The sequence below is a fragment of the Diprion similis genome, chromosome 4 (genome assembly GCF_021155765.1).
Source record: "Diprion similis isolate iyDipSimi1 chromosome 4, iyDipSimi1.1, whole genome shotgun sequence".
NCBI classification, from domain to species: domain Eukaryota; kingdom Metazoa; phylum Arthropoda; class Insecta; order Hymenoptera; family Diprionidae; genus Diprion; species Diprion similis.
This window is the reverse complement of record NC_060108.1, coordinates 12,172,303-12,197,710: the sequence shown is the minus strand read 5'-3', so window position 1 is coordinate 12,197,710 and position 25,408 is coordinate 12,172,303. Positions and strand designations below refer to the sequence as shown.

The window sequence follows — 25,408 nt, the reverse complement described above, 5'->3', positions numbered from 1 at the left end:
GACATGAAACTTATCCCTTCAAATTTTTTTATGTGAAAGAAATTCAACCGCTGTGCTAAACTTGAATCGCACGATTAAGAATAGGTGAATTCAACTTCTTTGAAGCATCGATTATACAAGTTACTTACAATATACATGCAGAAAACCGTTTTTCGGCTTGATCATAAGGAATTATGAATTAACAAACAATCGATACATCGAAATTTAAATTTAAAAAGGATTTCGATTCGCTCAATATTTCGTACGTTTCTAATCATATGAAAAGGAAAAAACATTGATGCGCTTGAAAGTTGGGAAAAACTTTACGACATGATTATAAGACGTTTACATCATTCTTCTATGCAAATATATACGTGCACTTCTATATCTGGCGACTCGAAGACCATGGCGAAGTAGAAAAAAGCCGAAGTGGCACTTAGAAGTGTGTTTAGAGTACTTTAGAGCAGATTCTCTCCCGGCAATCCTAAGCGAGCTTAGTTCAGAGCATGACGGCCACCTCTCGACGCTTTCTGTTACCCTAGTAAATCTAAACCGTAGTTTACCAACAACCGGCCGATACATGATTCTATTTGTCGTTCCATTACACTTTCTAATCCGCTTCCTAATTCTGGCTAGTTTGTCACAAGTTCGTACAATTATGCCTGCTATTTAGAAAATTAAATTCTACATCAACTACGCAGGGTGTTTCTTCTGAGTTCATGAAGATGAAGTTAGTAACGTTACTATAACGATGCATATTTAGGATAGATCGTTAATTCGGACCTTCAGGAGTATCTGAAACTTAGTAAACTATGATAAAAAAAAAGATACCCTTACTTTGAAACCGAACTTCTTTAAACTCAGTCTAAATCCACGCAATAAAGTTAAATTACCGTTAACTTTACTAACTTCAGCCTCATGTAATGTCCGTGACCCGATGATGAACGAAGCTGCTATTTCGATAACTTCTTTAATTTTATTGCTAATAAATTGCATAACTCACCTATTGACAACAGTGCTGAATTCAGATTAACTACTTGCACTTGGACTTACAGGCCACACAATTTGTCACCAAGATTATTAAATTTCAGAAATATATAATGTCATAGCTCGTTTTATTTCTTCGAAAGACGAACAATTTACACGTGAAAAATTGCTCCTTAAAAATATACCTCAATTTTAAAGGTGCATCATTATTACACTGATCATATTGTAGGCACGTCGTGTATGCAAAGCTGGTCATCGATTTATGCTTACAAGGAAATTATTCAAAACAAAACGCTAAAGCCACGCATGTATATTCAGCTCTATAAATTTGTTACACGTACATACATGTTTCCGTGATAAAAGTAGCATTGGCGTAAAACAATGGCCCAAATGGTAGAAGTTGTAGAACCAACTGTTTAAAGCCCAATTTCTCAAATTTACGCAAAATAATCTGGTACAATCGCATGTAAAAATCGACTTCACGCCTATATTTACGCCCCCAAAACTTGCGTAACTGCACGAAAGTAATTAGTTTTATAGTAACACATTGGTAATTTTGCAAAAAGAGCCTTCGTCACTATCTTATCGCTGATCGGTCGTCTGCCAGATACACCAACTTTACTTACTCTATGGACAAGGTATTACGGATAAGGTGGACACACCTCGGTACTTGCATACAATCATAGTAGAAAAGCCTGTGGAAGTGAAACGAGAGTAGATATAAATCAATGATTACAAGTAAAACAATCAATAGCTCGGTGATCAGGTCAATGACAAGTGCAACTGTGGAAAGAATGGAATGGTATTTTTAAAATAACGGTCGTTCAACGTTATCTTATCGTGATTATTTTCAAATAAAGCATTGCAACGACAAAGAAGCGTAGGAACAAGTACCGCACAGATAAGCTGGGTACGGTCCATTAGGTCCATGATCCTCCCCTCTCCTCGATTCATTGGACCGATGTGGCTTTGTGACAACTCCATGTTTTGCATTTACCATTGGGATCGAGCGCATTTTGTGAATGTTACTTCTTCGTGAGCGCGTGGTTTCTGACGTGAAGTTCAACTGTGACTTATAGCGCGAAATGGGACCTAATGGGAATCGTATTCGAGAAGAAACTGAGGGTCAAGATGAAATCGAATATCTTCCAGATCACGGGTAAGCCTCGCTGCATACTTCGAAAACAAATAGATATTAAATCTTTGCAATTCTTATTGGCAGACTCATATTTTTCCGAATCAAAGATTTAGAAAAGCATCGAATCCGTAATTTGCCGATATTCAACTTTCGATATTGTATAATAGAATCGATCCTGCAGAGCGCAAACTTTACTAAAAATCTGAATTTTAAATTGATTGAATGTAGTTTCACCTTCTTTATATAAAGTTTTTACAGATTAAACACTTGGCTTAGAATATAGTTGATTAAAAGGCATGAAATGAGCCCCGATGTATGTACTGTGTACGAGTAATCTTCTTTTTTTAGTAAAATCCTATCTTTTGAAATTTACTAGAGTGAAAGCGATAATAAGTGAACGCCTCATACACATAAAAATCCGCATACGTACCACACGTTTCATCATGCCGATAATATTATTAGGAAATATTCGCACAACTCCAGTCCGAAACAAGTTATTCGTATAAATTATATTTGGTCTTTAGAGATAACACGAAAATATCAGTATAATGCAATAATAATTAAATTAAACTGTTGTGAAAAAATGGACGTCCGAATTTGAAAATTCATATTTAGAATTATCTCTCGAGTGCTAATGGAGTTTTATGTAGCTACACGAAGTTATTATCAATTGCTGAGTGTTGCAGTGTTCCGTGAAAATATTTCTCAAACAAATATTAACCGATAAAAAACTCGAGTCAAGTAAAATGTTTTTTTTTTTCTCGTGAAGGTGTAAACCTGATAAGTGTTTTTTAAATAATGTTTCATACAACGCCTGTATATATTATACCGTACAATTGGTATTAACAATTTCAAAATGATTAATTTAATTGTTCCTCTGAATAGATCCAAGAATAGTGACAATGAGGAGAAAACTCTGAACCCGCAATCGATTGATCAGCATCTTTTCAAATATGCACCGGGAAGAGGACTGGAACGATATAAAAATTCTGCAAAAAATTTGATGCCAATACGCAGGAAGAAAAAGTAATCATTCAATTTTTTCCTGAGTTACACAATTAGCTAAACAATATGATTTTTAGCATACCACAAATTACATGTTTTTAACTAACTAATTATAGAATATTATAGAATGAATTCACAGACGACAACATTGAGCTGCAATTAGTAGTTATATGTAAATTTTTTTTACCCTACATTTGCTTTTGTAATCTCTATCTAATTTAATATTTCTCATTTTTATATTTCAGAGGGGAGAAAGTAAGATCTATAGATAGTGCCGGACTTTTTTCTATCATAAGTTATTCGTGGGTTTCAAAATTAATGTACAAGGCATATAGCAAAGGAATAAGTATAGAAGAACTACCCGATGTATCTCCTTATGACACTTGCATTCACAACACAGAACGGTACTATTTTACAAGTTATTCATTATATTTTCTATAAATTGTGAATGAAAATGCAAACCAAAACGATTTAAAGGAAATTTGTAAAATTTCTGAAGTTTTTACGGAGAAACTAATAATTTGAAATCCATTCTTATTAGTGTTATTTTGTCTTATCTGAGATAAGATTAATTGTACATGAACAATCTATTCATACATATTTTGTAACGTTGAAAGGATCAGTTTTTATAAAAATATACTCCATCTGATAAATTAGGGAATACCGAAACATATCTTTAGAAATAAATCCGAGCTTTTCACAATGAATTACACTTGCCAGCCATGGTTTAACCGATCCTTGAATTTCCATACCATGGTTTACATAACTGACGGTTTACACAAAACTATCATAATCGAACACTTCCAATCAGATTGGAACTACTATGGAATCAAGAATTGACCAAAATGGGACCAGAGAAGGCTTCCTTAGGGAGAGTAGCTTGGAGATTTTGTCGAACAAGGATTTTGTTCTTCAGTATTGTATTTACTGCTAGTCTCATTTGCGGTTTTGCCACCTCTGTGAGTTTGCAAAATTTACAACAGTTGACTAATAGCAAGTATTCTTTAAACGTATAACACAATCTTAATTTCCAGACCTTGTTTATGCGAAAACTGATTGAATGTGTACAATCAGACCAGAGATCATATACGGAAAGTCTGAAATGGGCGTTCTTGTTAACGGTGGCTGAATTCTTAAGGGCCTTATTTCTTCACTGGGCATGGGGACTGAGTTATAGAACAGCTTTGAGACTGAGATCCGCGTGTTCTGCATTGTTATTCCGAAAAATTATTCGACTTAACTACTTGGGAGATAAAAGTATTGGACAGGTAATATGTGTTAGAATATATAGTAGCTTCCATACCTTTTTATACAGATTGACATTAGAATTGGCTCATAATTAATCCCCACAGGTAATCAACATGTTCTCCAATGATGCCCAGAGGATATATGATGTCATCGTCTTCGGGCCAATGATTATTGCAGGTCCGATAACCACTGTGTGGGGAGTGTGCTACATTCTGTGGGTACTTAGTCCGATGGCGCTCCTTGGAATGACTGCATTCCTCTTATTTTACCCTGTTCAGGTAGAAACTGATTAAAATTTGTATTCTTATGTAGCAGCAGAAAAGCTTAATGAAAATTGAATTTAACGAAACTCAATTTCTGTAAAGAGAAAAAAAAAAATAAAAGTAGGTAGAAGGTATTATTATTTTCCATACGAAGTCTTGGATGGAAATTCTATATTTAGTAGGGAACTTGGAAGCAGTTTGGAAAGATAGTGTTTGGAAGCGTAGTGGGTGGAATAACATAGACAAATAATCACTTGGAAATCCAGCATCTTAGGCTTGTAGTAAAGCTAATTAATGTAGACTTTTACTATTTGCAGTATATGATATCTTATTACACTGGATATCTCCGAACTAAAGCAGTGCACATTTCGGACCTCAGAGTAAAACTGACGAATGAGATCTTGGAATGCATAAAATTGATCAAAATGTATGCTTGGGAAAAACGTTTCAGCCAGGATCTCTTAGGTACTTTGATTTAAATAATGCAGGGTGATTCAATGTGCCTAGTAGCAATTTGAGTAAAAACTGATTATTATCTTATTTGAGTGTTAATCTGACAGTAGATTCTGCAGTACAAGATCTGTTGAGGAAATTCAACAGATTATCCGCAGTTTTTCAAAGTAGATAGCATAGTGTAAAGAACCTAGCGTATTACTGCAATAAGTCTGCTCACGTCAAACTGCAGACATTGTGCAGACCTGTGCAAAATTATGCATTAGAACTTGAAAATGAATTCACAGTATCTGATACAAAGTATTCATTGACGATTTGCTGGAGAAGTTGTTACTGGGCGCCTTGATAAAATTGATGTCTATACATACTGAAATAGCTCGAAAATAAAGATTTTTATATTTTTCAAATAAATTACTAATCTTATCACAACTGAAACTTATCTTTGTTCATGTTTGCAGATGTGAGAAAAAAGGAACAGACGCTACTTTGGAAGACAGCTTGTTTTCAGTGTTTAAGCATCTGTTTGGCTCCGACTATTCCAGTCATTTCTGCAATCATAAGTTTTCTTGCACACATTGCTGCTGGAAATAATATAACAGCAGCTCAGGTATGTATAAAGCTTTCCCACTCTTATGCGTAATTAAGCCTCCGTTCATTTCTAATCGGAATGACATGGTACATACATCCAAATGTTTCCACCATGAAATGAGATATGTATTATTGGATATTAATTTAATGAATTCAAATTGATTTGCGTCTCGGTACAATCGATGCACTTGCACATCATCGACTTGAAAACACTTTTTCCAGTGAGTTCGTGCATAATGTTTCCACCATTTCATATTTCTAATTTCGGCAAACATCTGTAAACACAGAGTAAAATTGTAACATCAATGATTGATAATAAATAATGAAATGTGCGTTACAGGCATTCCCACTCTCCACATTTTTTGGAACTCAGGTAAAACAATCCCTGAATCGTCTTAGGGATGCGTCACAGACCATTGTTGAAAGTATGGTTGCCTTTCGCAGACTCAAGGTTTTCTAGAATCCTATCTTCTTGTGTTTATACTTTATTTTGCTTCTGTTTCGTAGACACCTAAACAAATTGAATCTGATATTAACCCCAATCACGCTATAACAGAATTCACTTTATGCAAGTGTTACCCTTCTAAGTCTTTTACGGCACCCTAAAGTCAATCACTAATTTAGTGTTACTGATATGCTAATTTACCTACACCTATTGACCCAGTCAAAAGCTCATAGAAATTTTATACTTCTCCTGGTTGCACAACTTGCCTGAATACTCCAGTGCCGATAATTGCAGAAATCTGTTGTCCTTATATTGAAGTTTCTCCCTGATTACATACATCCAGCAGCGGTGCGATCTGAAGCAGAAGATGCGACACATGTTTATTACTCAGACTTTTTTTATCATGCCCACCGTGTCTTTGAGTTGAAATATTTGAGAATGAGATTTGGAAGGGTAAAAATACGTCATTAAATTTTTCATTAGTGTAATGTAACTTAAGAAGAACCCTAGGTCGGTTCACCCTTCAGTTTTAATCTAGTTCGTAGGGGTCGACCTACTTAGGGTACGTTCCTTGTCAGTAATTCGTGTTGAGTAATACTAGTGTTACCTAGATGGTGATTCATTGATTAGTAAACGATGCGAAGGAGTTCTTGCAATTGGCTACACTCTTAATTCTCATTTTCATGAAAAAACATTTGCCTCTTGCTTTGCGCAGTAGTTTTGAATTGTTTGAGTAACTAATTTAGTTATAACTAATATAATCGTGCTAATATAGTTGAATAATTAATATGGTTATAACTAATATAGTTATAACTAATATAGTTATTCAACTTAATGCATGATCATTAACTGCGGGCTCACTCTGCAAATGTGTAATCTTATATCAGAAGTAACGACCATTGAAGCATGTAAATTTTTTTTAAATACTGTTCGACCAACCAAATAACGTACATTATGGCCCGAGAAGAAAATATAGGGTATTTGCGATTTTCTAACTTTGAGGAGAAATTATAAATCAAAATCAACAAAAATCTGATACGCTTGATTTCTAGACTTGTGCAATTATGCAAACATTAAATAGCAGCCAAAAAATTTTCAAAATTGTAAAACTTATTCACTTTGACAGGATGGAATGAATCAAAAATCATATACATATATATGTACAAAAAATTAAATAAGCAAGAAAACGGTGATGGAATATGATTACCGTTTTCTATTTATCACGAATAGTATCAATGTGAATGAAAAAAATTATATATCCACCTATGCATAAGTGCATTGCATGCATAAGTGGGAAACTAATTTATTTTCAATCATATTGCCACTATGGTTGTCATCAATAAAATTCAGAATAGTAAATACATGCAATAGTACATCTAACTGCAGTGATCAGAAAAAAATTGGCAAGCTTCTAAGGCCATTACTTCCTCCAGGTACAATTGCAGCGTGAGCCACGACTCAATCATTGTCTCATGTACTGCTTCCGATGTTTCATGATGTCAAGTGATTTCTCATGTGTAGAAACTTAACAATTTTTCCAGGTATTCCCTTACATAAATCTTCTCGATTCGCGGCTTCGTTCATCTTTGATGACATTTCAGTACGGAGTAGAATGTGCAATCACGGCTGGCATTTCATTCAGCAGAATAAAGGTCCATACTTTAGACTACTTTCCTAAAAACGTGTATGGCTACATCTAGAAATTTAATGATCGGAAAAGCAACACAAACGAGTCTCATAAAGATTCCAATGGGTTTTCAACTTGCCACTTCGAACATATGTACGTTCGCACTCATGCATTGTGACACATGACTGATTGGCAGTACGGATTGTTTCACGGTTCACTCATATATATCAAACGTTCCTTGGCATATTTCGTGTTCGCAGGAGATCTGCCAGCTGAGGTACAGGGATCAATGTGTTTGTTAGTACTCTTCAACTTATCATTGTATCAATGATTTCATTCGCCTACTACTTTAACGATTTTCAAAAACATTTTGCCATGTTTACTGCCTGTGCGCTTGGTTGTTTGCTTGGCTTACATCATAATAATATTAAATTAACCTGACTTAAAAATCATTTAGCACTACGTAATTTCAAGTTTGTAAGAGATTTATATTAGCTCTTCAATTCTTCATACTTTTTTCTTTATACTTTATTTTTCAGTTTAGTAGGAACTTCTTATTCACCCATAAACCAGCATGAGTAGTCTATGTTTTACTAAAACTCTGTGTGGTTGTCTATTGAGGGTAAAAAAAATTACACTATTTGATGATTTTATAAAATTATTATCTAGAGTATATTACTTTTGGAAGATGGTGGCTGTTTGATTTCAAAGCCTATCCTAAAGTCTCAGGCAGTTGCTATCAAACATGGAACATTTGCCTGCAACGCTTTCGATGCCGAAGGTGAAAGACGATCTAACGTGACAGAAAAGGAACGGTAAGTTACCAGATTAAATATTTATTATAAATATTATACAGGGTAACCCAAGTCTAGGCTATCACTCCATAGGCTACCAATGTGTTCCTTGTGAAAACCTGTTCACTTATTTTCAAGATAAATTATTTCATAATGCAGGCAGAATATCCTCAAGAATTCAAGAGACAAAAGTGAGAAAGAGAAACTGAGTACACTCTTGCATGATGCTAGGCACATTCACGTCTTGTCTGATATAACATTCGAAGCTACAAAAGGCAAATTAATTGGTATCTGTGGGCATGTTGGTAGTGGAAAGTCTAGCCTCTTGCTCGCTGCTCTAGGACAACTTCGAGTAGTAGAAGGCCAGGTGATGAGGGACGGCTCGTGTGCCTATGCAAGTCAGCAAGCCTGGATCACAAACAACACATTGCGAGAAAATATATTATTCGGAGCTCAGTTTGACCACAGTAGATACTTCAAGGCTATTTATGCATCAAACTTGAGTCAAGATATTGCTGAAATGCCCGGTGGTGATCAGACCGAAATTGGAGAGAAAGGAGTAAATTTATCTGGTGGCCAAAAACAGAGAGTTGCTTTGGCTAGAGCTCTGTATGCCGATCGGTAAGGATGCGTTGAAATTTTGAATTTTAACGATTTCTGTGTTACAACTGAAAATATCAATTAATTGACAAAAATCCGCTTTCGACAGAGACATTTATTTTTTGGACGATCCACTAAGTGCTGTTGACGCACGTGTAGGAGCCCATATTTTTTATAAACTGATACGTGGTGCATTGAAAGAAAAAACCGTACTCTTTGTTACACACCAAGTTCAGGTGAGTTTCTGATCAGATTGCATACGGTGCTCGAACTTGAACCAATTATTCCTTTCCAAACACATTTCCCAATTATTTCAAGTACTTGAATCATTGCGACGATATCTACATGATACATGACGGCAGAATTATAGAACATGGCACACATGATGAGTTAATGAAACTGGGCAATGAATATGCTCTGATGGTTACAGCTATCTCAGCTAATGATGAAACTGATTTTGCTATGCCAATGAAGTAAGTTTTCAATTGCATACATGCTTCTTTTTAAAATAGAGTAGCAATTGTATTCTTAGGTCTCAAGCAATCGCTTTTTTTCAGTGAAAAAATTGGGCCCAATTTACAATCGGTAGATAAATGCTTACTTGGTAAGGAGGATGAAGTTGATTCTCCGGGCACCGATACCAATACTGCCAAAGTAAATGGTGAGATATTGGGTACTCCAGGTAAATACCTAAAATCATTTTTCGATCATTAAATTTACCATTCGAATCAGTCGTTGTCTAATATTAAATTACTCTGTCAACATGTATTTCGTTCACGCCTAGACATCCAATTATTTGATATTCATTTGAAAATTTAGTGCTAACTGTGGCTGAGGATCTTCAGAAAGGAACCATAAAAGCAGATACGTATCACTCATACATTATGGCTGCTGGTGGATATTTTTTCACTTCCATAATAATTATAACATTCGCGATAGCTGTTGGAAGTTCTTCTTTTAGTTCTTGGTGGCTCGCGTTGTGGATAAAAGCTGGCAATGGCGTAAGTATCATTATGTCATTATACATAAGGATGCTAGACAAATACGGTTTCAACTTATGTTCGATATTTATTCTCTAGCTAAATACAACAGCCATGCATCATAATGTAACAACAGAGTCCAACAATATAAATGACAATCCAGACTTGTGGTATTATCAAGCAATCTATAGTAGTACAATTGGAATGATACTGTCCACAAGTTTACTGCGTAGTTTAGTATTAACAAGAGCAACATTAAAAGCTTCCACAAAATTACACAACGATTTGTTTCAAAAAATAATTCAGTGTCCGATGAGATTTTTTGACACGACTCCAACTGGACGAGTACAACACTTATTCAGCAGAGACATGGACGAAGGTTTGCTACTGTTTTCGTATGTCATCAGGTTCTTTACCTACTCGAGAGATGAATTTTCAATATTAATAAATTTGATGTGATAATAAATTCTTTAAACTTTTTTTGCCTCGTGATTTCTTGATGCGTGAAGTTGAGGAAGTTTTTCTGAAAATTCATCTATTATCTCCTTTTGAATATATATGTAATAAAATGCTTTCATTTTCAGTTGACAACAGGCTCCCGATTAGCTTAACAAGTCTTATGCAGAATGTATTCATAATATTTTTTGCTATACTGGTCATATGCTTGGTGTTGCCATGGTTCATTTTGCCTCTATGCATTTTGATTATAGTCTACTACTTCGTCAGCAAAGTATTCCGGTGAGAATAATTTTGTGTAAAATTGCATTATGTCTGCAATCACTTAATACAGGGTATAAAAAGTTCTTTTGAAATTTATTTAGAGTAGCAGCTAGAGATCTGAAACGCATGGAAAACAAGTCACGTGCGCCAATTATCAGTTATGTTACAGCCACAGTTCAAGGACTTAGTACAATACACGCCTTTGAAAAAGAGACTCAATTTCTGACAAAGTAAGAACATCATTGAACGTTTATCTTATAGACTTACGAAACACTTAAATTATGATTTTAGCACTATTCTTAGTTTCTGTCTCCTTAAGTACTGTTTATCGCTTACATCACTCAATATCGGGACATCAATAAATGATTTTTGTTCTCTTTAGGTTCAATTGCATGTTTGATGAAAATAGCCAGTGTATGTTCATGTGTTCGATAGCCATGAGGTGGCTTGCAGTGCGAGTTGACTCTTTATCAGCAACAGTAACAGCAATAACTGCATTCTTGGTCATTTCTTTACAAGACGAACTTCCATCAGCCTTAGCTGGTCTTGCTCTTTCATACGCAGCACACATCTCAGGTGTCTTTCAGTACACTGTAAGATTAGCTTCAGAAACAGAAGTTAAATTCATCAGCGTCGAAAGAATAAATCACTACCTGAAAGTAGGTATTTTATACTCAAGTATAGAGATTAAAAATGTTATAACATCCAATGTTAATCGAAAACATTTAGACGAGTACTGTAACACAAACTTGGGACATTATTACTTATTAGTTTATTTCCAAATTCATACTTTGTAGACGTTAATAAGCGAGGGTAACATCAAGGAACGGATCCTTCAACCACCATCAGGTTGGCCAGTGGCAGCAAGTATAAAATTCCAAAATGTCAGCATGGCATACGGAGAAGGGGCTCCCATTATCCTAAAGAATGTTTCGTTTACTGTTGATGCTGGAGAAAAGATTGGTGTGTTCTGAAAGTTATTTTGATATTTGGTTTTACCATAAATTTTTTCAACACTCTTAAAAGAAAATTAAAAGGCATTTATGAATCCCACTTGAAGAAGTATATAAGTACTGTTGATTTAAAGTAATGTCTGAAAATTTATTCTAATTTACGAACTCTATATTTCAATACCAATCATCATGCTCCGAACATCGAATAACGACACATGTCATGCGTAAAGCACACTTTCGAAACGAGTGGCAATTTTCGTGACTTTCTTGCTACTTTTAATCATTTTCATTACTAAATTGAACGTGTGAAACATTTTTTTGGGAATACAAATCAATTTTAATACATGTTATGCATGAGGGGAGTTGTACCCATTTATTGGGGCAAAATCAATTTGTCAGGTAAAACTCAATGTAAGTAATGAGTTTTACGACTGTGCCACTTTGGAATTATAGGTATCATCGGGAGGACAGGATCAGGAAAGAGTTCTCTTACAATAGCCTTATTCAGACTGGTGGAGTTGGTGGAGGGAAAAATAGAAGTAGACAATGTCGATATATCAGAAATAAGCCTTAGTCAGTTGAGAACAAAGATTTCAATCATCCCACAGGACCCAACACTGTTTAACGGAACTATAAGGTATGTGATCTTCAGCAATTCGGAATATACACAACTCGTTGCCGTCGTAGCAAAGCACACGGAGAGAGAAAATATCATACATGTATGCCACAAGTGTTATAACCAGATATTCAGACATCAGTTCTCAGCTATCTCTGTCAGTTTGTAAATAAGATGCTAGTGCGCGTTCCATTATTATGAAAGTATAGTGCTGGAAAGATTGTACTAATGTATACATGAAAGAAAAACTACTAAACTTGCTTTTACGATGCACTGCACTTAAACTTTCAGATCAAATCTGGATCCATTCAAACTTTACACAGATACAGAAATATGGCAAGCACTTGAAAAAACCAAACTGAAGAATAGAGTGCAATCGATAAATGGTCATCTTGACGGGTCTGTTGGGTTTGGAGGAGACAATTTAAGCGTGGGTGAAAGGCAGCTGCTTTGCTTATCAAGAGCATTGCTCAGGAAGTCTAAGGTTTGTTGTTCAACTGGATATACAAGACGACTCAACATCTTTGTGCATCAATGTGTTAGTACTTTAAAACTGAAAATGTACCATTTATTTTAGATACTTGTTATGGATGAAGCAACTGCCGCTGTAGATCCAGAAACTGAGATTGCTGTTCAGACCACAATTCAACAGGAGTTTTCTACCTGCACGATACTAATTATAGCACACAGGCTTCAAACTGTTTTATCGCTCGACCGAGTTCTCGTTATGAACAGTGGCAAAATATTAGAATTTGATAAGCCATATAATCTTCTTAAAGACTCAAATTCGGAATTTTCTAAACTGATGGCAGGTGTTAATACAGTAAAAAACAAGTGAAGAGCTATTTTTTTCGCAATAGCTTATGGCAGTATTAGACACAATTACATCTACATACAGCATAAATTTCAAAGTTATCTCTACCGAACGAATTGTACCTGAATCTGTTGATGCATGCTTGGAATAAGAACAGATATTGACCACGAAAGACTCAACAGTTACTAGTCTATCAATCACTCATTGCTGGGAAATGTCTTTTCGGTTGCATAACTAATTACAAGTAAAGCATTAGCATTATAGAAATGGGTAATTGATAAAAAACGCTACGATAAAAAAATACGCGTTCAAAATAATTTAATCATTTTCAGCTGTTCCAACATTACCGTTTAAGTAATTTCTAATTGGATTCTAATATTTTGTTTTATTCTTAAATAAATGAGTTAAGATAGATCGAAGTTTCTTAATTTTTTCATACTGAATTTCAAATTTGTCTTCTCTTATATTGTTCCTGGGTTTGGTCTATTTTTTTCGTATCTGCAAGAATTATATGTTATGTTACGAGCATGTAAATGAAACAAATTAATGTAACAGTTACTGTAGTTACATTCTGTCAAGTTCACATTACAATTCATCATCTAATTTTGCATACCTCAACGAATTTCCTCAGTAAAGAGAAATCGCGTATAAGCTGTAGCTTAGCGCTTCTAATATTGATTTTCAAATTGGTGCTGACTGCTCATGCCCAGCATCCCAGCTGGCTGTACCTGCCCTACAAAATGATCACCATGCCACTACCTTGTTATTATTAAAATGTTTATTAATCGTTGAGTTTTGTTGTTATTTTATGCAAAATGTAGTTTATACGAATTGCCGTGAAGGCAGAGTTTATTGCTTGACAGAATTGTTACAAGAACGGTAAGACTTTTATTATATTGAACAAGTTATATAAAAACTTCATCTTACGAATGCTTTTTCATATCCCATAATTTTCTTTTTCTACCCAATACTATGTACAATTTTTTAATATTCACAATTTGTTCACTTCTTTCCATCTGTGTAGAGAAACTACAATTATTTAAAATATACTGAAATTACCAGCTGTCTCTTTCATCACTTAGCGAGACTCAACTAATTATCTTGATCAATAGTTGCACCCAGTTCGAAATGATCTATCAAAATGTATTTGAGCTTTATTAAAATACCCTATATAATCATATTGCAAAAAATAGTAAAAACTCTCCTCAGTAAGATCAACGTAACTCTCGTTTACCATGTAAAAAGCATATTGACCATTCAATTTCATTGAAAAATGTTTCATATCTACACATGTTATATCATCAAACTCGTTCTAAATGTGTAGATTCAACAAAGCTAGCTATTAGAAAAAAATATGTCAAACTGCTTATGTTTTCAAAATAATTTTCAGCTAATGTTTTGACAATACATAATAGCGGTGAAATTAGAACGCCACGTGAGTATGGGAGTTAAATCACTGTGTTTGAAAGCTGGATGTTAATATGCTTGTGTATGTTTCTCTTTATGTTTTTCCTTAATAAAATATGTTGATACACATTCATCCATCATTAGGTAACAATCTGAACGCTAATCCATTTGAGATATAATTCTGACTCTACCTCAATCTCATTCTATTAAAGAATAGTTAAATTCCAAATAATTCTTCACCAAATTGACGATAGATCAATCATCCTTTTTTATGTGATTAAGTGTCCACTAGCAAAGTGTCAAGTATCAGAAACGGATTGTCTCATCTACTGACATCCATGATCACTGACTAATAATAAATGGGCAGAGTGTTGAATGTCGTTTATCAAGTTATGGTGGCTTTGCAATGCATCTAAATAATGTAAACATTTGTTTTGTAGGCTTCACCATTGCGAATATAATACCTATTATGATGTTGGGGAGGAAGCAGAGCCTTAAAGGAGAGCCTGTTCTGGCAGATTACGGACCAGAAGAGTGTCTAAACGAAAGTGCAGATATCGAATGGGTCAATAAAGTGAGGACAATACATGGGAAAATATGGAGAGATGATGGAATCAAAGTGACAATGTTTCTAATTTTGCTTTGTAGCTATGGGTTCGCAGGCTAATGAGGTTTTGCGCTCTAGTATCGCTAGCCTCTGTCTGTCTTAACACACCAAAAACTTTCGAGAGGGTACCTCCACTGCAGTATGTCACCTTTGTGTGCGATTTGGTTGTCACATTTCTATTCACAGCCGAGATGATTGCCAAGATGCACATTCGTGGCATACTGAAGGTCAGAACAACTGTGAGAACTATTTTTATTACTAATGGATGTCGTTTTGTGTTTCGCTGTTGTTGACGATGAAAATTAATATACATGTTTTTAATTCGTATAAACCTCATTATGTTCAGCCAAGCAATATAGTTATGGTACTAGTTTTCAGCCTTGAAATACTTTAATAATGAAAGTAAATCTCCACAATCTTTGTTAAATTGTCAAAAACTATGAAACCTTGCAATTTCCATTATCGTTCAAAAATACCTTAAAAGATTTACTTTTGTTGGATAACTGACAACATAATATTAGTAGATTGCGTCGCTTGTAATGTTCAATCATTATCGATCTGAAAAATATTTTGAACAAAATATGGATGCTAGCAAAAAAGTATGCACTGCTTATTTGTCAGAGCTATACCTCGAAATAAATGGCTTCAGTTAGCATTAGAACATTTGGTGATTTCAAACGTTCCATAATTGAAATAGCAGAATATGTTCTAAGTCTAGTTCATTTCAGGGAGAAGTGCCTTACTTGAAAGATCATTGGTGCCAGTTTGATGCGAGTATGGTATTCTTTTTATGGCTCTCTGTCATCCTGCAAATGTTTGAGATGCTTGGTCTTGTCTTACGATTCAGTTACGCATCCATCCTAAGAGCACCAAGGCCGCTCATTATGATTCGCTTTCTTCGTGTCTTCCTCAAGTTCTCTATGCCAAAGTCAAGAATAAATCAAATTTTCAAGTAAGACCATAGTACATATAGAATCATGTAATTATAATATATCACTATAAGTTCATGACAAAGGATTGGAGTTCAATAACTTAGACTTTTTAGTACAGAAAAATTAACATACCAATAAATATATGGATTTTCGATACTTTGGATCATATGCGATATACTTATACATGGAATATTTATTTTCAGACGATCAAGTCAACAAATTTACAATGTAACGTTGTTCTTCCTATTCTTTATGTCTCTTTACGGATTACTGGGAGTGCAATTTTTTGGGGAACTAAAAAATCACTGTGTTCTGAACACAACAGAGTCAAATCATATTACAATAAATAGCTTAGCAATTCCAGACACTTTTTGTTCTACTGATCCAGAGTCTGGTTATCAATGTCCTGAGGGTATGAAGTGTATGAAATTAGAACTATCCAGGTATATTATGGGCTTCAATGGATTTGACGAGTTCGGTGAGTGTGAAATAAAACTATGTATTCATGAAAATTAACGAGTCACCATTGAAAATAAGGTATGATCGAATCTGCTTATTTCAGCGACTAGTATATTCACCGTATATCAAGCGGCGTCTCAAGAAGGATGGGTTTTCATTATGTACCGAGCTATTGACAGTCTGCCAGGCTGGAGGGCAGCATTCTACTTCAGCACTATGATTTTCTTCTTAGCATGGCTTGTGAAAAACGTTTTCATAGCTGTAATAACTGAAACTTTCAATGAAATTCGGGTCCAATTTCAACAAATGTGGGGTGTCAGAGGGCACATTAGTGGGAGTTCTGCATCGCAGGTGAATTTAAAACTAACACTTTCTCTAGCACTAAGTTGTTTCATCCAAAATTCATATACCAATGGTGCGTTCCGATATTAACTCCCAGCACTGTCAACAATCTTTTATCTCTTTTGGGCCATCAAGTTCGTGAGTAGCTCAGCCTCTGTTCTAGGGAGTTTTTAGCGCTGCCAGCTAAATGTGGAACGCACCACAAGTCAATGTAATGCATTCTTCAACCATTTGAACTGTGGAACAGAGGGTTTGTCTTCATTTTTTTGGATTCAGTGTAAATAGATTGGTTCTATTTATTTTCAGATTTTAACTGGTGACGACAATGGCTGGAAACTTGTAACTTTGGATGACAATAAACACGCTGGTCTAGCATCACCATTTTGTCATGCAGTATTGCGATCCCCGCAATTCCGTATGGTTGTAATGTGTGCCATTCTGGCGAATGGCATTACCACTGCAACGATGAACTTTAAACACGATGAAAGACCAAGACATACTTATTATGACAACTATTATTATGCAGAAGTCAGTACCTTCATATTTTCAAGACAGCTTTAAAATATTACTCGAAACAAATTAATAGCAGCAATCAGATAATTTAGAAAAGTCAACATTTATCACAATTTTGTCCTATATATTAGTTCTATCAGTACGTGTATACGTGAAATTTATTACTACAGATTGTTTTTACGATATTTTTGGACCTCGAAACTTTGTTCAAAATCTGGTGTCTGGGATTTCGAGGCTATTACCGTCATTCAATTCATAAATTTGAATTGCTATTAGCGGTTGGGACTACTCTCCACGTTATACCACTTTTTTACTTGTCTGGATTCACGTATTTTCAGGTAAAGACCATTCATTTTCCCAGCTTCCGACTTGACGAATGTTAAGACAACTGTGACGTTTTCAGGTGTTACGCGTATTCAGACTTATTAAGGCTTCCCCAATGCTGGAAGACTTTGTCTACAAGATTTTTGGCCCTGGTAAAAAACTGGGTAGTCTAATCATCTTCACTATGTGCCTGCTAGTCATATCGTCCAGTATTTCGATGCAGTTGTTTTGCTATCTATGCGATTTCACGAAATTTGAGAGTTTTCCCGAGGTAAGGTAACTTTGGACAACTATCACATTGATTTCCGTAAAAAATAGTATAGAAACTGTAATGATATCTATTATTTATTTACAGGCGTTTATGTCCATGTTCCAAATTTTGACACAAGAGGCTTGGGTCGAAGTTATGGATGAAACAATGCTACGCACGCATGAAACAATGGCTCCATTTGTTGCAGTATATTTTATTCTGTACCATTTGTTTGTTACGCTGGTAATAATGATCATCTGATTAACTTTCATTCATTACTAATTTTACTTCTGGGGAAAAAAAATGTTTCTTCACTAACAAAAACTTTTTTCAGATAGTCTTGAGTTTATTCGTTGCAGTCATTTTGGATAATTTAGAACTAGACGAAGACATAAAGAAACTGAAGCAGTTGAAATTTAGAGAACAAAGCGCTGAGATAAAGGAAACACTTCCATTTAGATTGCGGATATTTGAAAGATTTCCAGATAGTCCACAAATGACTTGTTTGCACAAAGTACCATCAGATTTCAATCTTCCAAAGGTATATACATCTCTGCAATGGGATGGACATATAAGATTAAAAATCTCAAGAAATTAAAAAATTATTATTGTTACATTTATTAGGTAAGAGAAAGTTTTATGAGGCAGTTTATATTTGAAGTGGAAGATGATGAAAACGAAGGAGTTAAGAAAGTAAATGAAACATTTGATTCCAAAATGGTATACCGCAAGCAAAGGCCTGTCAAGATATTGAACAACCCACCAAAAGTGAGAAATATCGTAACAAATTTACGAAAAGCTGCAATCGCCTACATCATTAAGTAATAGTCTACAAAATTTATTGACAACTTTGCGAATTTCAGTAAAACTAAACATCTTATTTCATTTGCATAGACCATTAGACATATTTTCTGAAACAAATCTTGATGTGTTTCACAGTGATTCTAATAATCAAAGATTGATGTTGGGGGATTCAGCAATGATTCCAGTACCAGGAAAAAGTCTACTTAAACCACAAGGCACCGTCAGTAGCGCAAAACAGTTACGCATAGATCAAAAGAAGTAAGACATTTATGAGTTTAAAAAAAAAAAACATTATTACTCTGTGGCACAGTGAAATGGTAGTTGGTCACATTTTTGATACAGGTCAATTCGAAGAAGTGTTCGAAGCGGATCAATAAAGTTAAAACAAACCTATGAACACCTTATGGAAAACGGCGATATTGGAGCAATAAATAGAGTTAGTTCTTCCAGAAGCAGGCCACACGACTTGGATATCAAATTATTACAGGCCAAAAGACAACAAGCGGAAATGCGGAGGTACGCTATTTAGCTAATCGCAAAGTTCTCATACCTCTTTGATCATGTTATATCCTGCTACTTACATATCTCTATGAGTTTATGCATTTTTGTTGAATTTTCCAAGAAATCAACGTGAAGATGACTTGAGAGAGAACCACCCCTTTTTCGATACTCCATTGTTCGCTGTACCACGTGAGAGCAAATTCAGGAAAATATGTCAGCTGCTTGTTTATGCTAGATACGATGCACGCTTGAAAGACCCACTAACTGGAAAAGAAAGAAAAGTGCAATACAAAAGTCTGCAGTAAGTAGATGCGAAAACGTTGATTAAATTTTTTTAAGCAATAACCAATTCAATTCAAAAAACGGAATCGTAATTTCCACTACTTAAACATATATTTTTAATTACAGCAATTTTCTTGGCCTCGTAACGTACCTAGATTGGGTCATGATATGTGCAACAACATTGTCTTGCATATCCATGATGTTTGAGACACCTAAGTATCGAGTGATGGAAGTTCCAGCCCTTCAAATAGCAGAATATGGCTTTGTAATATTCATGAGCTTTGAACTAGCTTTAAAAATACTGGCTGATGGTCTTTTTTTCACTCCAAAAGCTTATATCAAGGACGTAGCTTCTGTATTGGACGTCTTTATATACGTGGTAAGCTTGTACATACTATTCATTATCATATTCCATTGTACAAAAAGTATTCTTCCTCCACAGGTGAGTTTGGTTTTTCTTTGCTGGATGCCAAAAAGTGTTCCCCCTAATTCTGGAGCGCAACTACTGATGATATTGCGCTGCGTTCGGCCCTTGAGAATATTCACATTAGTTCCTCACATGAGAAAAGTTGTGTATGAGTTGTGCAGAGGCTTCAAAGAAATTTTACTGGTTAGTAGCATATTATATAATTTTTTCAATAAATGTGGTCAGCATTCTATTCATCTTTAAACAATAATTATACACACATAAAAACACGAAATCTACTTCAAGGTATCAACATTGCTGATCTTACTAATGTTTGTCTTCGCAAGTTACGGCGTGCAATTATATGGTGGTCGATTAGCTCGCTGCAATGATCCAACAATTTTGAGAAGAGAGGATTGTGTTGGTGTTTTTATGAGACGAGTTTTTGTAACTAAAATGAAACTGCAGCCAGGAGATAACGAGAGCTATCCTTCTATACTGGTTCCTCGAGTTTGGTGAGCTTCAATTTTCAACCAAACTTTACATGTAGTCTGTTTGACTATTTCACTCCAAGACTCATTTGACAAAAGCAAAGGCCACAATTCTAAATTTCTCTAATCAATTGAAAATTTATTACTTCCAGGGCCAATCCAAGGAGATTTAATTTTGACAATATTGGCGATGCCATGCTCGCGCTTTTTGAAGTATTGTCATTCAAAGGGTGGTTAGACGTTCGTGACGTTTTGATAAAAGCACTTGGACCAGTGAGTACCTTTCCTCTTATTCAAATTGTTTACGCACAGTTCGACAATGTTACAGTATTTCAATTGTATCATGTTTCAGGTTCATGCCATTTACATACACATATATATATTTCTCGGATGCATGATTGGACTGACTTTATTTGTCGGCGTTGTCATTGCTAATTACTCTGAGAACAAGGGTACAGCATTATTGACAGTTGATCAAAGACGATGGTAAGGATTTTCAGAAAAATAACACTTGTTGCAAATGTTCAATTTCATACAATAATGAATAACTATATCGAAATAATTGTACTTTATTAGGTGTGACTTGAAAAAAAGATTGAAAATCGCTCAGCCACTGCATCTTCCTCCTAGGCCTGATGGAAAGAAATTCCGGGCATTCATTTATGACATTACACAAAATATTTATTTCAAGAGGTTTATTGCTGTAATGGTCCTTATAAACAGCGGATTACTCTGTGTTTCTGTAAGTGTAACAATTTAGGATTTTTTTGGTTTTTAGTGAAGACTGATCAGTTTATCCTGAGTCTAATGTTCAATTTTTAGTGGAGAAGTGAAGAGGAACACACAGAACCGTTAGCAACAGTGTCGACGATACTAACATTGGTATTTCTAGTCGAAGTTGTAATGAAAAATATAGCATTTACCCCTCGTGGTTATTGGCAATCTAGACGAAACAGATACGACCTGCTCGTCACAGTTGTAGGAGTAATTTGGATAGTTATTCACTGGATGATCAAAGTAAGAAAATCAGGCAAAATAGAATTTGAATGTTTTACAGCTATTGTATCCTCATTGACGTGTAATTGAATTTCAATTTTAGAATGATTTGTCGTACTTCATCGGATTTATGGTCGTAATATTAAGATTTTTTACGATCACTGGAAAGCACACTACATTAAAAATGCTGATGTTGACCGTTGGTGTATCAGTCTGCAAAAGCTTCTTCATCATATTCGGCATGTTCCTGCTTGTATTTTTTTACGCTTTAGCAGGAACTATTATTTTTGGAACAGTTAAGTATGGCGAAGGAATTGGAAGGTTAGTACCCGCATTATTACCTCGAATTTGCAGAGGATGTTGACAAAATTTTCTGAATTGAAATCAGGAAGTGCTCGTCCTACTTCCCGAGTGAGATAAACCTTATTCTCTTACATTTTGATACAATGGAGAGGCAGTATCTAATTAACCATGAATGATTTTTAGACGTGCCAATTTCGAATCTCCTGTAACTGGTGTTGCAATGCTGTTTCGAATAGTAACAGGAGAAGATTGGAATAAAATAATGCATGATTGTATGATTCAACCACCATACTGTACACCAGCTGCGAATTATTGGGAAACCGACTGTGGAAATTTTCATGCCTCTCTTATTTACTTTTGCACATTCTATGTGATAATAACGTATATTGTTCTGAACTTACTAGTGGGTATGTAGATATTATTATATTTAATTCTAACATCATTTTACTTTTACTGTTTTCTGTAACTCCAAAAATCAAAAACCGGCAAGTTTCTTAAATTTACCCATTGAATCTCAATTATTTTTAGCCATCATCATGGAGAATTTCTCACTCTTCTATTCAAATGAAGAAGATGCATTACTGTCATATGCGGACATCAGAAATTTTCAAAACACCTGGAATGTTGTGGACATCCATCAAAGAGGTGTTATTCCAGTCAGAAGGGTACATATGATCAATGTTCCTTTATCTGTCAACACTAATTGTACCGATTTTCAACGAAATTGCAAGAACCATTCGTTCAGTCCAGAATTTATGCACAGGACACTTATAGATATTTCGTCTACATGGTGAAAACCTTACCAAGTTGCAATGGTCAATTGAAAAATCTCTCTGATTATAATATTTATTCCAGGTTAAATTTATTTTACGATTATTAAAAGGAAGATTGGAAACTGACCCGCAGAAAGATAGGCTCTTGTTCAAGTACATGTGCTATGAATTGGAGAGGTTGCACAATGGAGAAGATGTAACGTTCCACGATGTGATAAAGTAGGCTCTATCTAACTTTCACAAAGATTTAACGACACTATAAATCGTTTATAAATAATTGATGATTTCCATTATCAGTATGCTGTCATACCGGTCAGTGGATATCAGAAAGGCTCTTCAATTGGAGGAACTTTTGGCTCGTGAGGAATTTGAGTATATAATAGAAGAGGAAGTTGCAAAGCAAACGATACGAACCTGGTTGGAAGGATGTTTGAAAAAAATAAGAGCAGTTGGGGTGAATACGATTGGATTATAAATAAAGAAAAAAACATGATTTTCAGATTATGAGCAAATTGGAGAATGATAATTCATTTCAGAAACAACAGAACAGTTTGATTGCTGGTTTAAGGGCTACCAATGATGCACTAATGTCACTACAGGATCATGTTGAAGAAAAAAAAGAGAGTACTGTGGATAGAGATGACGAGGCTGAAACAAAGGTTTGGACAACATTCAGTTCAGTTCTAAATTACAGTAGAAAATCATTTAGAGTCCAAAGGTGAAGAGTTCTTTTGGACTTTGATGAACATCCCTATTGTTCTCTGACTTGCCCCACTGTGGGTGAATTTGTACTTTTCGTGCAACTACCATTTATTACAATAATCGAGTATAGAATCGACTTGTGTGAAAGAAAATTCCACTTCGACAATATGAACTCAAAAGGCGTTTCGCTGTACTTACTGAAAATTGCAAGAACAAACTGACATCACTTTTTTTTTAGGATGGTGAAGGACTTAGGCATAGGAGTAAAAAACCAGTCGTACTTCCAAGGTCTGATAGCATCGGCAGTGGTTCTGGACGGAAATATCTTGCCCCAATGTTATCTGATCCTGCGACTGTAAGAACTGATAAAGATAAGATTGCTGCAGCAAAAAAACGAAACAATAGACCACCATGTAAGTAGACTATAGAAATGAAAATTTATCTGAAAAGTGTGAATTCCGTATAACATCTCCGATATTTCAGCTGTGGTGAAGAATAATTTGCCACATGTCACCGAAGGATTTGAGCAAAATCGACAACCAAAAGATGTACAAAACAACAAAACCATGATGCCTAAGGTTTCGAGCATAATGGTAGAAGTACGAGACTGGTGGCATGAACAAGTTGCATACAGTACACAGTCTAGCGATGAGGAATATTGACAGTTCATTGCATTATTCATCTTGCGCTTACAAGTTTCATTGATTCCTAAGATTCCAAAATGTTCTTCAATAGAAAGTAGGCTTTATTTGAACATTTTTTAGTTCTGGGAATCATTGAAAATCTAAGCTTTTGTCTGACTTTCAACTAATTAGAGAAGTAAATTCATTGGTGAGGGTGAGTGATAGCTAATTGATGCAGATTCATAAGAATACTGATAAATGAACTTTGTTTGGCATAACAAGTATGGGTGGATTACATTGAAAACATGAAAAAATTGAATTAATAATTTACCACAGTACAGATAAATGTCACTTTAGAATTGACATGCGTATACTTAATATTAATATTAATAATAATTAGGTAAACAATTTTATACGAAACGTTAATAATAAAATAAAATAATAGGTCAGTGAAAGGATAAGATTGAAAGGGCAACTGTTAGTACAATGAGCAAAGGATACGTTCGAAGAAATTATTAAGCGATGGAAACGATCCGGCTCCTATTACGAGTTTAAGGCATTATCATGTGTTACTTAATACGTTGATTAGACATTGTTGATGTTATTGTTGATAGTCGGTTGGATACGAATTTGTAAGCAAATTGATTATCGTTAAAAAAAAAATTCTACCCATCTATACCCTTCATGTAGGAATATAGCAAAAGCACAGTTATTCCCTTAAGAATATTTTATTCCAACAGGCAATCAATTCTCCAGGAAAGTGGGGAAGTTATCAAAGTTTCCTAGATCTCTTACTTCTTGACAAGCTTGTAATTAAACCCAGATTTCCAGAGCACATGAAAATTCGATTTGAACCTAGCAGAAATATCTACCAAACTTCTAGGATCCCTTTGAAAAATCAAAGCAATGTTATGATTAATAATAGGAGTATTATTTGAGCCTCTATTATTCCTATTTGATCGCACAACCTTTATTTACTATACTGAAACATATTAGCATTTTGTGTTTTTGAAATAGGGAACTTTGCATTTCATCAATTTCGACATAATTGCCAGTTAAGATCATGCTACCCGATACAGAAGGGTCTGAACATATTTCAATTTGTAGAGGGTAGTTAATCAAGGGTAATGAATAAAATTACATCATTTAAATGATTTCAACATTACATTGACGTAATAACCTGGTACATAAATCACATGGTTTGGGTATGAATAAACTTTGGGAAAAGTCTTGCAGAGCAGAAAGAAGTTTCGGAATGCAATGGAGGTAGAAAATACTTAATTAGGTAATATTAGATTAGTACATATTATAAAAATATTCATATAATAGCTAAAAACGATTTTTTGAGCTTGAGATTCAATGACGATACAGTAAAAGTACTGTATCTGTACACTGTAGGTTAATTTTATATAAATATGTATATATTATACATACATATACGCGTAAATTATAAAATATATTTACATGAAAATGGAATATGTAG

General features: G+C 34.8%; 2 protein-coding genes across 6 annotated transcripts; both read left to right on the top strand.

Moving 5' to 3' along the window:
* The first annotated feature begins 1,995 nt into the window (after positions 1-1,995).
* On the top strand, positions 1,996-13,396 carry LOC124405258 (ATP-binding cassette sub-family C member 5-like). The gene is made up of 24 exons (XM_046880003.1): positions 1,996-2,125; positions 2,990-3,130; positions 3,355-3,513; positions 3,921-4,068; positions 4,144-4,377; positions 4,462-4,635; positions 4,938-5,085; positions 5,532-5,680; positions 6,002-6,112; positions 7,648-7,758; positions 8,403-8,548; positions 8,687-9,148; positions 9,237-9,363; positions 9,446-9,600; positions 9,685-9,809; positions 9,947-10,128; positions 10,207-10,486; positions 10,692-10,845; positions 10,929-11,057; positions 11,210-11,486; positions 11,625-11,790; positions 12,234-12,417; positions 12,688-12,880; positions 12,974-13,396. Exons 1-24 carry the CDS (start codon positions 2,052-2,054, stop codon positions 13,232-13,234), a joined length of 4,290 nt encoding a protein of 1,429 aa, XP_046735959.1. The 5' UTR covers positions 1,996-2,051; the 3' UTR covers positions 13,235-13,396.
* A 336-nt stretch (positions 13,397-13,732) lies between these two features.
* On the top strand, positions 13,733-25,317 carry LOC124405493 (sodium leak channel non-selective protein). Of its 5 annotated transcripts, XM_046880429.1 has the most exons (31): positions 13,733-14,089; positions 14,601-14,645; positions 15,058-15,191; positions 15,266-15,451; positions 15,938-16,176; positions 16,360-16,634; positions 16,719-16,966; positions 17,264-17,485; positions 17,641-17,808; positions 17,874-18,065; positions 18,150-18,287; positions 18,379-18,585; positions 18,669-18,865; positions 18,984-19,106; positions 19,191-19,364; positions 19,471-19,650; positions 19,758-20,010; positions 20,074-20,241; positions 20,344-20,552; positions 20,681-20,801; positions 20,881-21,014; positions 21,105-21,270; positions 21,351-21,545; positions 21,628-21,845; positions 22,011-22,234; positions 22,356-22,492; positions 22,683-22,819; positions 22,898-23,054; positions 23,137-23,259; positions 23,541-23,715; positions 23,786-25,317. In XM_046880429.1, the coding sequence occupies exons 3-31, from the start codon at positions 15,087-15,089 to the stop codon at positions 23,962-23,964; spliced, it is 5,250 nt and encodes a 1,749-aa protein (XP_046736385.1). In that variant the 5' UTR covers positions 13,733-14,089; positions 14,601-14,645; positions 15,058-15,086; the 3' UTR covers positions 23,965-25,317. The 5 variants fall into 5 exon arrangements, with proteins under 5 accessions (XP_046736385.1, XP_046736388.1, XP_046736384.1 ...); XM_046880432.1 differs by lacking the exon at positions 14,601-14,645 and having other exon boundaries at positions 15,953-16,176; XM_046880428.1 differs by lacking the exon at positions 14,601-14,645.
* Positions 25,318-25,408: the final 91 nt, after the last annotated feature.

What these genes read in the sequence shown, in the direction of transcription:
- LOC124405493 (XM_046880428.1), top strand. Translation starts at nt 15,087, where the DNA reads ATGATGTTGGGGAGGAAGCAGAGCCTTAAAGGAGAGCCTGTTCTGGCA. An exon ending in ACAACTATTATTATGCAGAA is followed by an intron (nt 17,486 to 17,640) that starts GTCAGTACCTTC and finishes TTATTACTACAG; the next exon opens with ATTGTTTTTACGATATTTTT. An exon ending in CTGGATTCACGTATTTTCAG is followed by an intron (nt 17,809 to 17,873) that starts GTAAAGACCATT and finishes TGACGTTTTCAG; the next exon opens with GTGTTACGCGTATTCAGACT.
- LOC124405258 (XM_046880003.1), top strand. Translation starts at nt 2,052, where the DNA reads ATGGGACCTAATGGGAATCGTATTCGAGAAGAAACTGAGGGTCAAGAT. An exon ending in TTGCCTTTCGCAGACTCAAG is followed by an intron (nt 6,113 to 7,647) that starts GTTTTCTAGAAT and finishes CAATTTTTCCAG; the next exon opens with GTATTCCCTTACATAAATCT. An exon ending in TGAGATATTGGGTACTCCAG is followed by an intron (nt 9,810 to 9,946) that starts GTAAATACCTAA and finishes TTGAAAATTTAG; the next exon opens with TGCTAACTGTGGCTGAGGAT.